Source organism: Brienomyrus brachyistius, chromosome 7 (genome assembly GCF_023856365.1).
Source record: "Brienomyrus brachyistius isolate T26 chromosome 7, BBRACH_0.4, whole genome shotgun sequence".
Lineage (NCBI taxonomy): Eukaryota > Metazoa > Chordata > Actinopteri > Osteoglossiformes > Mormyridae > Brienomyrus > Brienomyrus brachyistius.
The window spans coordinates 19471666-19487926 of NC_064539.1; the positions used below are offsets into that span (position 1 = coordinate 19471666).

General features: G+C 39.1%; 2 protein-coding genes across 7 annotated transcripts in view; both read left to right on the top strand.

The window, feature by feature from the left end:
• Nucleotides 1-5519, top strand: part of ptpn13 (protein tyrosine phosphatase non-receptor type 13) — a 47533-nt gene extending 42014 nt beyond the window's left edge. For all 6 annotated transcript variants that reach the window (XM_049020582.1, XM_049020585.1, XM_049020587.1 and 3 more), the window contains 12 exons: nucleotides 66-221; nucleotides 588-753; nucleotides 1145-1243; nucleotides 1427-1533; nucleotides 1619-1674; nucleotides 2008-2105; nucleotides 2721-2869; nucleotides 3030-3120; nucleotides 3483-3820; nucleotides 3913-4128; nucleotides 4327-4389; nucleotides 4608-5519. In XM_049020582.1, the coding sequence (XP_048876539.1) occupies nucleotides 66-221; nucleotides 588-753; nucleotides 1145-1243; nucleotides 1427-1533; nucleotides 1619-1674; nucleotides 2008-2105; nucleotides 2721-2869; nucleotides 3030-3120; nucleotides 3483-3820; nucleotides 3913-4128; nucleotides 4327-4389; nucleotides 4608-4685 (1617 nt within the window). In that variant the 3' untranslated portion in view covers nucleotides 4686-5519. The remainder of the gene's footprint in view (nucleotides 1-65; nucleotides 222-587; nucleotides 754-1144; nucleotides 1244-1426; nucleotides 1534-1618; nucleotides 1675-2007; nucleotides 2106-2720; nucleotides 2870-3029; nucleotides 3121-3482; nucleotides 3821-3912; nucleotides 4129-4326; nucleotides 4390-4607) is intronic.
• A 1527-nt stretch (nucleotides 5520-7046) lies between these two features.
• sdad1 (SDA1 domain containing 1) lies at nucleotides 7047-14286 on the top strand. Its single transcript, XM_049020483.1, has 22 exons — nucleotides 7047-7287; nucleotides 7451-7555; nucleotides 7672-7770; nucleotides 8066-8176; nucleotides 8255-8326; nucleotides 8415-8515; nucleotides 8777-8834; nucleotides 9321-9395; nucleotides 9501-9602; nucleotides 9690-9759; nucleotides 9835-9938; nucleotides 10100-10157; nucleotides 11203-11261; nucleotides 11338-11414; nucleotides 11924-12021; nucleotides 12469-12545; nucleotides 12725-12854; nucleotides 12941-13038; nucleotides 13124-13308; nucleotides 13541-13625; nucleotides 13769-13930; nucleotides 14141-14286. The coding sequence occupies exons 1-22, from the start codon at nucleotides 7198-7200 to the stop codon at nucleotides 14186-14188; spliced, it is 2064 nt and encodes a 687-aa protein (XP_048876440.1). The 5' UTR covers nucleotides 7047-7197; the 3' UTR covers nucleotides 14189-14286.
• Nucleotides 14287-16261: the final 1975 nt, after the last annotated feature.

A 16261-nucleotide genomic window follows, 5' to 3' on the forward strand; every position in this document is an offset into this window, starting at 1 on the left:
TGGAGCAGTATTTGAGATTTAGAGAACGTATTTATCGTAAAGCCGGCTTTCCATGCTCATTTCAGGAGCAGGTCATTCATGCAGAGTTGCAGAAGCCTGTGTCAGGAGGCCTGGGTTTCTCCGTCATAGGCGGTGAGCGGGGTATCTTCGTCAAGTCCATCACGCCAGGAGGAATCGCAGACACTGACGGGATTTTACAAGTAGGCGACCGGCTGCTGCAGGTTCGTTTCCCTCGCCAGAGCGAAAGGGCTTCGATACTCTAACTCTCTCAAGGTCAATAAATTCTGCTTTTCAGCGTTTCAAGGTTTTTGCACAGTGCTTATCAGCGTGTCACATGGTTGGCCCAAACACCTGGCACTCTTCCTCCTTCACGTTTACAGTTGTGTTTTGATTTCAGGAGCAAAGCTCTATTACTTTAAATAAAACTCACACTTTATTGAAAACCTGTGAAATATTTCAATTTAATGTCCATTGTATAAAACCTTTTGCAAAACCCAATTCATATCTAGGTTATCCATTTATTTAATCCAGACACAATTTGTTAGTGTCAGTGTCATGATTTCAGTTTTTTTCTCCTGCCCAAACAGGTAAATGAGGAGCCCATGACTGGGGTGTCGCATGCCAGAGCGGTCACCACGATCCGCAAGGCCCAAGGCCTGGTTCACCTCACGGTGTCCCGACCTCCTGACCAAACCCCCAGCACCTATCTGGATTTCCTACCTGTTCCCACTGACAAATGCAACGGAAACACAGGTATGCATGGCTCTGCTGGTAGTCTCCAAGATGATTGTTGTAATTAGTTATAAATCCTGTTACTGAACAAATAGTGAATAATTTCACAATAAATCTAAAGCAGTGGATTCCCAATCCAGTCCTCAGGGACCCACAGACAGTCCACATTTTTGGTCCCTTCCAACACTCAACCGGGAGCAAAAATGTGGACTGTCTGGGAGGGAGCAAAAACTTGGAACACTTGGAGGTTCACAAGGACTGGGTTGGGAAATACTGATCTAAAGAATTTAATATTTACTTTGAGCAGTAACCTTGAAGACCGTAATGTTTGTAATAAATTATTATAAACATTTTTTTAATCAACATTGTATGAATTATTTTGGCCAATGTTTACTCACCTTTGTGATTTCAGAAGCCGGTAATGAGACCGGGCTGAAATCGAAACGGGGCTTTTCTGCTGAGGAACAGAATTCTAACACCAAAAGAGCCCCACCCCCTATCCCACCAATAGGTACTGCGTCCGCTACACTGTATTCAAGCAGTTCTTCAGTCAATATATGGTGTAACATTTAAGCATTTGGTTGCTTTCTACTTGTAGCAATTTTCTGTACTGAATATACATGAAAACTAACTGTATGAGAGATTGCACATCTGACATTCTTAAATGATTAAATATCTTTTCGCCTCTTCCCAGATTATGATCCAAGATCCTTAAACAGGCAGAAAACGGAGGGTCAGGATGTTGACCTCTCTGAGGACACTGACTGTGACGGTTCCTCACTTCCTGAGGATTCCCCAGAGGTACTGCTGTGAACGGAACCATTGTGACACTGTGAACACATTGAATAAATAAGTGTCTGAAACCATATGTCGTGTGTGATTACAGACGTCGCAAAAAACTGCGTGGAAAGAGGAGTGTGTCGATGAGCTTCAGTCAAAAAGGTAATTAAAGCCCTGTCAGCAATTTGGACATTAAATTAGTTTGTCTGCCATGGTTAATTCATCACGCTGGATATAGCGCCCCCCCAGAAAAAAGCATTATTATAATTGTATAATTATTTATGTTCTTATTCAATGATTTTTCTTATTGAAACCATATGACTCATAGTAAAATAAATTACCAAAGCTGATGCAGTAGATTCTCAAAGTCGCTCATTAACTTTGTATGTATGTATTACCAGTATCCCCCCCCCCCGGTCAATTAAGTCAGTCTTAATCTTTCAACAAACGTGATCATTAATGGGACATTTACACTGAGAGTTTCCCCTCCCACAGCCACCTGCAGACATCGGGGGATGGCGAGGATGAGGATGAAATTACTTGGGGCAGTGACGACTTGCCCATAGAAAACATCAACCCCAAGCGTGATGGAGGTGAGAGTCGGGGCGGCGGCTTGATCTCTACAGCCCACGGTTCTGCATGGTCACACTCCCCATCGCGGTATATTGCACAGTTGGTGTAAGAAGTTGAATGGGAATTTTTTTTTTGGAGTCCATGTTTTATGGCGGCTTCTCACATGATGCTCTTGGCTTTGCTCCACTCACATGCTCAGTTCGCTCGCCAATGTGACCAAAAACGTTTTACGTGATTTTATTCCAGACCACAGGGGGCCTGAGCCACAAATCCCCGCACAGCGACACTGCAGTGCAGTGCGATCCTCTGTGATGTTATTCATCGTGAACTTGCTCCCTGTCTCGATTACAACCATTTCAAAGGATCAGTATTTGAGAGGCCGTTGGAATTTTTTTTTTGTGTCTCTCAGAGTATATGCAATATTAGGAATATTTTAAGGCAGAATTGATATCATCCTCTAGTGAGGAAAAAAATGATTTGTTTTCAGGAAATTATAAAACGTAGCAGTGCAGCTAAATTGTGAACTCCAATATTTTGTTGCGTAACATCAAAGTGTGAGTATAGCAGCCTCTGGGTACGTCGTAAAATATTTTGAAGTTTCACATTTGAACTTTTTTTTTTATTGCTTAATTCAGATGGGCCAATAATTACTGAAGAAGAACTGACTTCACTGCCCCTGGTGAAGGTGGTCCCGGATGGCCAGTACACGGGGAACCAGCTGAACTCGGTCGTGCGGATGCTTCGTGGGCTGCTGGAACAGAAGGTTCCCCTGCAAGAATTTGAGGTCTGCATTTCTTCTGTATCTACTGTGATATGTTCTACAGTAGTTTGTACAGTGACTTGTATCTCTTTTGGCAAAGGCGTCTATTTTTTGTTTTACATCTAGAACCGCAGCGAAACTGTTTTAGCTGCAGCGTAATTCTGATTTCCTTGTATTTCAACAGAACCTGCAGAACTTGCAGCCATTGGATGATTGCTTGATAGGGCAAACCAATGAAAACAAAAAGAAGAACAGATATAAGAACATTGTCCCCTGTGAGTGGAGCAACCTTAATTGTCTTTTTGTGTACTACCTTTGGAACCTTGTTGTTTCACTGGGCACAAATGTACAATCATACATACACATAGATTTAAAGCAATACAAAAGAACTGCCGTGATTTTACACAATGCAAAACATAAGGGAACATAAGGGAAAATGTAAAATGTTAGCGGAGATTGAGTTCTGTCAGTCATTTTGTGATAATTTTCTCGCAGTCTACTTTCTAGTCTTGTTTGTAAAATCGCATTTTTCTTTTAGAGAAAAAATGAAACTTGGCTCTTACAGAGCATTAGTATTTAAGGCTTTTGTATTCATAACATTTGGTTTTAAAAACATGTTCTGCATGTTTCTTCTTAGTTGACACTACACGTGTGGTTTTGGGCAAAGACGGGGGCTATATCAACGCCAACTTCATCAACATGCCAGTGACGGATGAGAACTTCATGTATATTGCCTGCCAAGGACCGTTGCCAACAACCCTGGCTGACTTTTGGCAAATGGTGTGGGAACAGAAGTCAAATGTCATCGCTATGATGACTCAAGAGGTGGAAGGAGGAAAAATCAAATGTCAACGCTATTGGCCAGACACACCCAGGACTGCTGAAATGGTAGATGACAGGCTACAGATCACACTGATGAAGGATCAGCATCTAGACAATTTTACTATTCGACTTATTGAGGTTAAGGACATCCAGGTACTAAGTATTTGCATTTAATTGACGTTACTGCTTTGTTTTCTCGTATGCACCTCAGGATTCACTTGTTTTATATTTCTTGTTTTCCTCAGACCAAAGAGATCCAGCGGGTTACTCACCTGAACTATACAGGTTGGCCAGACCACGGAACACCTGCACAACCAGAAGAGCTTTTGACGTTCATCTCCTACATGAGGCACATCCATCAGTCTGGTCCCATAATCACCCACTGCAGTGCAGGAATAGGTCGTTCTGGAACCCTTATATGCATTGATGTTGTTCTTGGTCTTATAAGCAAAGATGCAGATGTAAGTACAAGTAAATTTCTTTAATAAGTCTTTGATTTCTAACGGCAGCAAGTGGCCATGCTGAGCCACTGTCATACGATTCACACATATGCAGTGTAAAAATATTTGCCTTAATCAAGTGAAATGCCCACTGACTCCAACACAGAACAATTCTCATAGGCTAGTCTGGCTTCATTTTTCGAATTTTCTTTTTTTCAGTTTGATATTTCTAACATTGTCCGTACGATGAGGCTGCAAAGACACGGAATGGTTCAGACAGAGGTGAATCCTACTTTTGTATCACAATTTTAATTCGTGTTCTATAAAATGCATATGAATTGTTCTTGTACTGCAGAGTTCCTTTTCTACTGGTTAGTACAGTGTAGTACAGGTGTGGCCTAATTGTATTAAACAGCCACATATTCATTGCATGTTCATGTTGCCCAGTTGTTAATTGTTAGGAGAGCAATTGCATATTTCCATTTTTGTGTCTTCCACAGGAGCAGTACATTTTCTGCTACCAGGTGATCTTGTATGTACTCCGATGTCTTCAAGCTGAGGAGAACATCTCAGGATAGCGAAGTGCTACCAAGCATCCAGGTGGTAATTCTCATCACAAGAGCGACATGTTTGCATCGATATGCACAGTTTTTATAGAGATGGATTCACTTGTTACTGGACGTTTACACGTGTAATTTTAAAACTTTCTGCTCCTCGAAACCGAAGTCCTTCAGGACAGTGTTTTCGCTTTTTCTTCTCCTTTTAGGCTGCTGCTCTTAAATATGAAATAAAGTAGATTCATACAGTAGCTGAAATTGACATTTTCATTAATAAACCTAAGTGCATTTTATAAATTCTTAAGTGAAATCCATATATGGCTTAATATTTTATGTGGAACAGTAGAATGACATTTTTAAAATGTATGGGGGAGAATGTGCCTTGATGATATTTACAGTATTTACTTTGTAAATCTATTATAAATTGTTGACTGCCTGTGGTAATTGATTTAAATAAAATGTATATATTTATCCAAGTGAAAACTGTTTAAAAATGCTGTTTACAGGACATTTCTTATTTGTAAATAAAAGATTATCTTGTGCTTATATTTGTTGTATTTGAGTATATTTTTATCTCATTCAGCTTAATATTTTCATTTTAAGTGAAATTTGGATATGTTGGCACTTTGCATGTTGTGGTAAATGAAGTATGATGTGCTTTTTATACATATTTTAGACGCTCTCAAGTGAAGAGAGTAACTTCATTTTTGGTACATATTATCCTAATGCTGTTTTTATTAGTGAACGACAAAATAGCTTTGCCAATATTTTTCATTTGATGAATAGCTGCCTATATATAGATGTGAACTTGGATGATGCATTGCTGAAACAGAAATAAAAAAAAAAATTTGGAAAGACATGAAATTGTTTTCTTATTTCTTATATAAATTTACACGAGAATAAAGTTCAGCAGGATCCATACAGGACAATCTATGGTGAGTTTTTTTTTTTTTTTTTTTTTTTTCTCCATCTATACACTTTTTGTTTACCTTTAACACCCACATTGTAAAAACTTAACTTAATCATCTTTTGTGAACTTATTTCAGGCCAAATACAGTACGTCCAACTGAATATGATGAACAGCTATTCATATGGACACAGCCATTTATTGCTACTCTAAGGTCACTATGTAAAGACATACATTTGTAAATCTACCAATAATTCTTATTACATTCCACTTGGAAGGTAGTAATTTTACATTAATAACGGGTCTTGGAAGCACCTGCAAAACATTGTAGCTACTTTAATTTCTTCACTGGTGTTAGTCAAGGTATTGCTGCTCCCGTGAAATACCAGTCTCGGTATTCATTGTTACCCGTAGTATTGCCATTTTAAAACTCATTCTTTTTATAAATGCAAAATAAATGAAACTATGCTACTGACATGAACATGCTACTGTAAATAGACCCCCAGATCCCTCCATGCCTTTCTAAACATGTGCCACACTTATGCTAGTAGACCACATCAATCGAAAAGAAAGGAAAACGTTAATATCAGATAAAACAAGTTATTGTGTGAATTTACTTCTAAGACTTGATGGCCATCGGTGATCCCATCAACCTACAGTAACTGTTAGCTTCCCTGATGCCGGAGAGTCGTGTAAAGCAGAGTACCGTGTAAAGCAGAGTACCGTAAGTAGGTAATGCACGCAATACTTTCTCCAAAACTAAAAGAAACCGAAGTGCAAATCAGAGAATGAATAAATTGTATATAAGCAAAAATCTATCAAATTGACGCATATCAGAAGTATGTCTTTTCAATGTAGCCATGCCTTCATTATAAAAACATAAGTCTTTGCAAAAAGAATATTACAATGGACATTTCCTGCTCAAGATGAATCATTTCTGTAATGAGCCAGGGTGTAACCTTCCTTATACACTTTTATATTCTCTGTGTTTGTTGTTTTCCTCCGGGTGCTGAAGATGACTAACCATGTGTCCAGTCCAGGGTGTAACCTTCCTTGAGGAATAAAGCCCAGCCTCAGTACAATCTGGATGAAAAGTTACAGAAAATTCATTCATTATATCTTATGTTCTCAAAATCAGGGCTGCCATAACACATATGGGGAGAGCTATGAATGATAGTAGGCACCGCTGCTTTTATGGAAAATGAACTACGTTTATATGCTCTACAGAAACCACAACAGTCAGCAAAGGTACCCCAGTCGGGAGTTAAGCTTTTAACTGTTGTGCAGACATATTTACATCGTGTGTGAATGTCAGTACATTATTTTTGGATGTTTAGTGGCATGCTGGTAGCCCTTAAAAAATGAATCCCTGATGGTTCCTTAGTAGTACAATTTTTCACTTGCCGGATGTCTGCATTCAAGTAGTTAAAACTATAATGACGTAAGGATCATTTGTAAAACGCATGTGCTTACAGTTCTGTTTGTCCTTCAACGCAATCCGTCGATTAGTTTTTCTAACATGGCGACCAGCATCTAAGACACGCGATTGAATGTTATACGGTATTAGACCTAACAATATACATTTTTTTTCCTTGCAAAAATTTGTGGAGTCACCAAAATTCAATCATGTCAGGAAGACATAACAACAAATTGCCAACAAATTTACCACAGCTGCAGAATCTTATCAAAAGAGACCCCCAGTCTTACACGGAAGAGGTGAGTAAGATGATATGTAAATAACATAACGATAACAATTCTCAAATGTATATGTATACACCAGTATATTCTGTAAAACATTGTCGATTATTTAATGAACAACATAATGTAAAAATGTGTTCACTTGTATTAAAACTTTCCATATCATTTCCCTTTTTGTCAGTTTTTACAGCAGTACCGACATTACCAGTCCAATGTTCAGATTCTAAAACTTCAACCAGATAAGCCCAGTAAAGAACTTGGAGAGCTGTTTATGTTTCTATCTCAGGTACGACAATAACACATTTCTGTGTTTGTACTTGGGCACAGTGTTGCTGGAATCGGTGTGACGTAAATGTTCCGTGCAGCGTCCCTAATTATCCCATAACTTCTGTTATTCTCCAGGTTGCACATTGTTATCAGCAGCAGATGTCCAGTTTTCCGCAAGAACTGATTGAAATTCTCTTAAATCATCATACAGTTCTTGATTCTGACCTACGCATGGTAAAGATCAGCCGTCATTAGAATACTGAGCACTTAGTTGTTGAATGAGTTGTCGGTGTACATTCTTGAATATATATTCTAGTTTGTTTCTCAGTTTTAAAATGTGAACATTTCCGAAAGTGTGTGCATAAAGAAGAGAAATTGTGAAATAGTGATTGTTTGTAATTATTTGGCAATAATTTACTATAAAAATTGTGGGGAAAGTAGTTGAAACCGGCCTTAAAAGTAAGACGCAATGTTTTCTGTAGTTTAAATTCAGTTTCTGTTTTCTGCTCTGACCTCCGTTCACCTCCAGACTTTGTGTAAGGCACTTATCCTTCTCCGAAACAAGGACCTCATTAGTCCGACTGATTTACTTGAACTGTTTTTTGAGCTGCTGCGCTGCCATGACAAGCTTCTTCGTAAGGTAAGCCATGACCTCCGTTTAACCGTTAGTTGCTGTTACTTTATCAGTAGATGCTTGACGTTTGCTATCTTTTTGTAGACACTGTACACGCACATTGTATCAGACATCAAGAACATTAACGCTAAGCACAAAAACAACAAAGTGAACACGGTGGGTGTTAACCCTTTCATTCTTGTCACTGAATATGCTTTAACCGCTGCTGTTCTTGGTAATATTATGATCTTCTGCATTTCGTTAGAGTCTGCAGAACTTCATGTACACAATGCTTAGGGACAGCAATGCTGTGGCAGGAAAGATATCTCTGGACGTCATGGTTGAGCTCTATATGAGGAACATCTGGTGAGTAACTTTAATGCTTTCATTTTACATAATATACTACTTTTCTGCAAATATTCGCCAAAGACACCTGAAGAAATTTTGCAATTGTGATTTAAAATAGGGAGTTAATGCTCAATGTGTGATTAATTTCTCCGTCAAAGAAATCTCACATACACACGTGAGTTAAAACATCAAAAGTCTTTGAGTATTTCAGGACGGATGATGTTGTGAGAGTTAAATTATATAAATGTGCATTAAATTATATAAATGTTTTCGTTTTAGGAATGATGCCAAAACTGTAAATGTCATTACAACAGCATGCTTCTCCAAAATCACGAAGGTAGTATGCATTTGTACACAACTCATAAATGAGTACTTATATCATTTGTCACATAAGTATTCCAGTATTGAACGTAGTTCATACAGTTTTTCCCCATTATTTAAAATTTGTATTCCATGTAACGTTTTTAAAATTTAATTGTAACTTTAATTGTAAGAATTAAAGTTTGTGTTTGGTGTTTAAATCATAGATTGATTATATAATCCTGTATGGATTTGAAGACCTTACTAGATTTAGCTTGAAATTTAACACACTTTGGGGAAAAAAAATGTGAGTATTGTTATGAAAATGAATCGATACCATTAACAGTCTCAGACTGTTACAAGTGCAGTAATCACAGATATGGGTACACATTTCTTATGTTCTCAGGTTTATAATCCTTCATAATGTCCCTATTAGCATGTACAAATTTCACTGCAGTGTTTTAAAATATCATTACTTGTCAGCCATAAATAGACTTCTGATGTTTTTAAATTCTCTGACCAGATTCTTGTGGCAGCACTGAAATTCTTTTTGGGCAAAGATGAGGATGATAAGAAGGACAGCGATTCGGAGTCTGAGGTAAGTGAGGAAAAATGCGGATCCTGGTATTTCCAGGCAGGCCTCTGGCTGATGGTAACGGTGATCTGATCTGTCGGAATGCAAACTAGTTCACACTCTTTCTAGGATGAAGGGCCCACAGCTAGAGACATAATTTTGAGATATTCGACGGGAAAGAAAAGCTCAAAAAACAAGAAGAAGATGGAAAAGGCCATGAAAGTTCTTAAGGTAAGCGCAAGATCACAAGTCCGTTCCTTCCGTAATTCTGGTGACATTAGTAGAGCCATTTATTTTGCGACTTTCTTCACGGGACAGAAACATAAGAAGAAAAAACGTGCCGAGGTCTTTAACTTCTCCGCCATTCATCTGATTCACGATCCTCAAGGTATGGTTTAGTTTCAACTTCAGCTTCATAAGAAGCTATGGTTCTGTTCCTAACCTTTCATTAAACCCACTACAGATTTTGCAGAGAAACTTTTCAAACAGCTCGAGAGCTCTAAGGAACGCTTTGAGGTGAAGATGATGATGATGGAGCTCATTTCTCGACTCGTGGGGATCCATGAGGTAAAAGCCCCTCTCGTCGTTGGACTGGTCTAGTCATGAGCCGTATGTCAACCTCACTGTGGATCTTTTATTTTTGGTGGAGCTCTGATCTTGATCCGTAACAGATCATTAATACGGATCATTGCTTACATTTCTAAAACATTAATATGTTTTTCCTCTAGCTTTTTCTCTTCAACTTCTACCCATTCATACAGCGTTTTCTCCAGCCTCATCAGAGGGGTAAGACAATTTTTTCTAAGTAGTTTCTTTATGAGCAGAATCTTCGTTAATTTTTCATTCCCGTATGAATTTAGATTCTATATCTTCAATGGACTACAACTCATGTTTTGTCACTTGCGGTGGTCATCTTACGTAACAGGTTTTGAAATGTGCTGGTTGAGAGTGTACCCAATGAAATATTTTAATATTTAATGTACATTCCCACTCCAGAATAGTAATACCTTGCTTACTGCCTCACCTCCTCTGTCATTCAGCGTTCCAGCGATGGCTAAAATAAGAAAAAAGGTTTTCTCTTGCATAGCAGACAATTTAAACATCACGAATACCAACCAGTAAAAAGTCTTATTTAAGCAATTATCAGTTGTCCATTACAATGACAGTGGCTAGCTAGGATTAATGGGCAGTAGTGGCTTGATGGTTAGGGAAGCGCAATTGTATTTGATAGGTTGCTGGTTTGCATCCCCGACCAGCAAGGCACCATTGAGGTACCCTGAGTAAGGTACCGCCCCCAAGCACTGCTCCCCAGGCACTGAATTAGCTGCCCCCTGCTGTGTTACGGTGTCACATATGTGTTAACTGCAGAGGAGACATTTCGTTGTTGTGCACTGTGGTGTGTTAACAATGATCACTGATTACTAAATTCTAATTCTAATTATCAGGCCTCCATGTAATTGCTCATGTTGTAAGTCCAAGGATTTTTACTTGCACATTATTAATCCTGGACTTTAAATTTTTGGCATGCTTCTTAAAGTAACATATCTCATTCTCTGGAAATATTGTTAATTATATATCTTTGCTTGATTATTAGCACAAAACTATCAGCACTCGTATAACTAGGGATGCAAAATTCTGGGAATTTTCCCGTTACTTCCCTTATATTCCCGTTAAATCCCATGGAAAGTTTCCAATTTTTACTATTTTCAAAATCTTCCAGGTTAACTTCCCATGAAGTGGAAAGTTTCCAGAAATGTTTCACCGCTTTGGAACCCTACTTATAACAAAAGTCAAAATCATAGGACCAATTCTGTTTTTTCCCCTCATTTAGAAGTTACTAAGATCCTGCTGTGTGCCGCACAGGCTTCTCATCAGCTAGTTCCTCCAGAGGTAAGTCGTCGTCTTTATTCATTCTGTATGAATTACTCGGTAACCGTGTGATAATGCATTTGTCTCGCTTTCTCAGGTTATTGAGCCTGTAATCATGACGATAGCTAACAACTTTGTCACGGACAGAAACTCGGGAGAGGCCATGACTGTTGGGTATGTAACGTTTAATGAGGATCATGCAGCTACAGTGCTTTTGTGGGGTAGAAATTGGAGATGATCTGAACTATGTTAAACAAAAACTATTATTTGGGGGGGGATTCTACATACATAAACACGTATTGAAGGTTCGAAATGTGGTTATGACAATATGAAAAAGGTTTTTTTTCCATTTTCTAAGAACAAGAAACCAACTTTACTGTCTCTCACCACAAAAACTGTACTGTTTTGTCTGAGGTTAACTATTGTCATGGTTAACGATTGGGTTTTACTTCATACTTACAAGGCAGTGATTATGTTCACTGTTCTCTGGAAACAGGAGATGTTTCCCTGCCTAAAGAAAGAGACAAAGGGAAATTCTCCAGTGTTAGTCTTTCATAGTGAGGCCCACTAAGAACTTATAATTTCCACAGTACTGTCAATTTTTTTCATGGTGGTGCCATTAGAGACTGATTCTGAACCTGTTGATAGTGAAAATTGTGTCCTGTTCTCTCTCTCCTTTGCAGCATAAATGCGATTAGGGAACTTGCAGCCCGCTGTCCTTTGGCGATGACAGAAGACCTGCTGCATGACTTGGCTCAATACAGAATGCACAAAGACAAAAGTAAGGAGGCTTTTTAGAAGAAGCAATGGAACTTTTAAACGCGTATCATGAAACAAATATCGTAACAGAGTTTGGACAGAGTAATAAAAACTTGTAACTATATAGTAATGTCATTGACTTAGTAAGGTTTGGGATCAACTCCCTCAGAATATCTGTAGTCTAGGTGATTTGAAATCCTAAACTTTGAGTAATTGGAATTTGGACCATTCTTGGAGGAGAAAAGCGTCCATCCTTGAAGGGATGAAGGAGGAGAAATCTTCCTGAACTGTGGCTTCCCACCATGATTAATTTGAGACCCCTGCTCTGTGGAAGCTAAGAAGACCAAGAATGATTTCATTCTTTAAAGTCTACAACCTAACAGAACACAGTGCTATTTCAGTGTAAATCTGAGGCAAAGTATATATGTGCTTATTCTCGAGAGTCACAGAGTTTTTCCCCATGTTTTAGATGTGATGATGTCGTCCAGAGGGTTGATTCAGCTTTTTAGAAATTTGAATCCTAAGATGCTGCAGAAAAAAGACAGGGTAAGAATTAAAGGCCCGAAGATATATTTCTCGATTTTAGTTTCCGATCATCGCGCGGTGTGTTGCAACCATAATATTAATTACTTTAGAATAATGAAAATATTATGAATACGTATTTTTTTTATTATAGTAGTGTTGTCTAGTTCTGTGATGTGTCATATGCCTGCTGGTGTTGATAGGGTAAACCTACGGAATCCTCCGCTGAAGCCAAGATCCAGGACTATGGAGAGCTGGAGGCCAAGGACTACATACCTGGAGCTGAGGTTCTTGGCCTGGATGAAGAAAATCATGAAGCTGAAGGGGATGAAGGTGGGAGAGTAATTTCACATTCATATTCTGATGCTTTCTAAGAATGGTTGAGGCATCTCTGTGTTAAATGTTCTTTTTATCCACAGAAGAGTGGGAGAGTGTCAGCGAGGATGACGAAGACGACAACGACGATGGAGAGTGGGTTGACGTTCATCACTCCTCCGATGAGGAGCAAGGGGAGATGGTATGGTTATGACGGTTAACCTCAGCAGCACCTTGCGTACGTGACAGGCAGCTTCAGCAGTCTGTGAGCCTTATGTCTGACCCAGGCAGCGAAACTGGAGAACATGCCAGCAGACGAGAGGAAAGCCAAGGCGGCCACAGTCAGCATGAGCCGGCTCCTCACGCAGGAGGACTTCAAGAAGATCCGCGTTGCGCAGATGGCCAAGGAAGTCAGCTCTGCTCCTGGCAAGGGCCAGAAGAGGAAGAACGTGGACAGCGATGACGAGGAAAGGTGTGTGTGTATGTCTGTCTGTCTGTCTCTGCCTCTTAGATTTATACAATGCCTTCAATATGAAAAGTATGTATTCTTGTATTTTAGCCGTGTTTCGTATTTATCTGTTGTAAGTGTAGTTTCCTACTGAGTTAAGGTCAACACTTAATTTTAAAGATGCATTACTAAAAAGTGTTTCGTTCAGTTGTTTTGCTTAAGTCTGTGCTAATATTAAGGAACTAACTTATTTCAGAGGAGAGTTGCTTAAATTGAGGGATATTGAGCGTCTGCACAAGAAACCCAAAGCCGACAAAGAATCGCGCCTGGCCACTGCAATGGTACGAAACGTCAAAGTCAAATTTACTTGAGTTTTCATTGTGATACCTTTGGGATCGAACCCCAAATTGTAGCTAAAACCTCAAGATAGATTGGTAGAGATTGCAAATTTAAGCGGTTCGGTTTGCTGCGTTCCGGTTCTCAGGCCGGGAGAACGGAAAGGAAGGAGTTTGTCAAGAAGAAAACCAAGCTGAATCCCTATGCCAGCTCCACAAACAAGGAGAAGAAGAAGAGGAAGAACTTCATGATGATGCGACACAGTCAGGGCGTTCGCACCAAGAACAAGCGATCGTTCCGAGAAAAACAGGTGAGAGATATGAGAGAACATTGTATGGTGTCAAAAAGAGTTGGTACTTCTTATTTATAAAGGGGCTTGTGTGTGTGTGATTTATGCATGCGTGCGCTGCATTGCGATGAAGCGTTTCTGAAACGGGTTACGCCATTCAGCTTCCGGTCAGGTGATTTGTGCAACTGTTTCGAGTTACAATCTGATGAATCGTTTGTTGTTTCCCAACAGTTGGCCTTAAAAGAGGCACTTCTGAAAAAGAAGAAGCTACTGAAGTAGTAGGTGTTCAGAAGTCTGTCGGCCTCTTGTGGATTATAAGAATTTATGCCCAGTGTAAGATGTCCTGTAATACAACTTGTATTAAAATGTTGTTCGGCCTTTGTAGCACGTCATTTCCAAATGTCACACAAAACAAACAGCATTTAACTAATAATGAGAATTCTTAATGCTAATTTAAATGTCTTTTTGTTTCAGTCAATAAACACATGCATTTCCCCTGTTTATTCGGCAACACTGAGCTGTAACTGGCTCATTTTCCACGAATTCCTGTTATTCAGGACTCGCACACGTGCACAAATAAACGCAAAATCATGTAATATGTTTTGACAGAGTGCATGAGGCCCTGCTTTTTATTAGATAGTCTACATCATTCGCTTCACAGGGGGGTGGTCATAACATTTTGGATTCAGAACGTACTCGGACCCTGTCACTTTGTACACATTTGTTACCCTGTAGCCTTATGCTACAATCATGCTACAGGCTACACTCAATACACAAAATGACAAACCGAATACAGAATTTTAGAAATGTTTACAAATTTAAAAAATATATATATATATTTGAAGCAACACATTGAAAGTATTCAGAGCTTCGGCTATGATGCTTGAAATTTAGGTGAGATGCATCCCAGTTTTACTAATCATTTCTGGTTGAATGATTACTTTGTGAATGTCCAAGTAAAGGGTCTAAATGCTTAATTCATTATGATGTTTTACTTTTTTATTTAAAAAAAATATCTGCAAAATAAAAATCCCTATTTTTGCCTGCTGAGCTTAGAGTGATGACACAGAAATTCATTTCAATAATATTAGCATAAGGCTGCCACATAACAAAAGTTGAAAAATGTAAAAGGGTCTTTCTGTGTCTAAATGCCTACTGTGTATTGTATGGTGTACCATGAGAAGGACAGCCTGCTCCGTCAAGTCAAAGCTGATTTAATTATCTGCTGGCATCCAGTAACAATGCTTCTAGTCGCCATTCCTGTTTGTGATGTTCCTGGGCGAGGTATCGATAGGGGTCGTTAAGGTGACATTTCTGCTCTCTGCAGATTATAATGTTCTTTCAGACTTGTCCAACCAGCACCTCTGACATAACACTTCCTGTCATTTTCTCTGCTGAATTACCAGATTATATTACCTTGTCTAGTTTGCTGTTGGTGTTGAATTTTAACCATGTTATAAAGAATATGGCTTATGGTGAGTTAATGATTATAATTGCAAACTCGTTATTCTGGGCACGGCAGTAATATACCATGATGGATGCCAATCGCACCCTAGAAGTATTTTATATTTTTAAACAATTACCCCTGACTTGTACCAGCTATTTTCAAAAACACCAGACTGTTAATTACATAACGGTTTATGAAAAATATTAATTCCTTTGCAATCACATAAACACAGAAGAAAACAAAGGAAGTTGACATGAACACAACACATTTCAGTTTGTTTCCCAACAGTGAAGCGACACGGTTCATTGGACAAAGTAAACCTCATATTGAATTGTATAAACCTGTAGCGCCTGTACCTTCTCTGCAGCCTGTGTTCTTCAGGGAAAATATTCGAGAAGGTGCCGAAAGAGCGGTACACGCCTGCTGATCCGTGCTGAGGTGGAAAGGGGACGTCAGCTTCCATGTTCTATTTATGTCAAGGCACATCGTGTCGTGCATTCTTTTATGGTCCGGTTGGCACCACGTTGTACTGTGCTGTCTCACATGTGCAACTCGTATCAAACCCGCTTTCAGGTCTTATTGGAATGAGCCATTTTCAGCCTCTGACCTGCTATTGGGTAGATGTACAAGGGACACTGATCCTGGAAAAAACGCAGCAGTACTGTAGTTCCATTCAAGGGCAACTAAATATCTTTTACATGGATGAATTAAATGATTAGGGAGCATTGCTTTCACCCGGATGCATCTGTTTCAAGCACTTCTGATTTAGATGTCAGGAAGCATTCAGACACTTCTGGAAAAAAAAACCGTGCTCTGGATTTACCAAATCTGCCGCTGCAACATGTCAGGATATAGCGACTTAATATAGTAATTGTTACTGAGATGATTTGTCACGACCTTCGACT

Coding starts and splice junctions, on each gene's coding strand:
- sdad1 (XM_049020483.1), top strand. CDS start 7,198: ATGTCAGGAAGACATAACAACAAATTGCCAACAAATTTACCACAGCTG. Junction 7,771..8,065: donor TTGATTCTGACCTACGCATG/GTAAAGATCAGC, acceptor GTTCACCTCCAG/ACTTTGTGTAAGGCACTTAT. Junction 11,415..11,923: donor GGAGAGGCCATGACTGTTGG/GTATGTAACGTT, acceptor TCTCCTTTGCAG/CATAAATGCGATTAGGGAAC.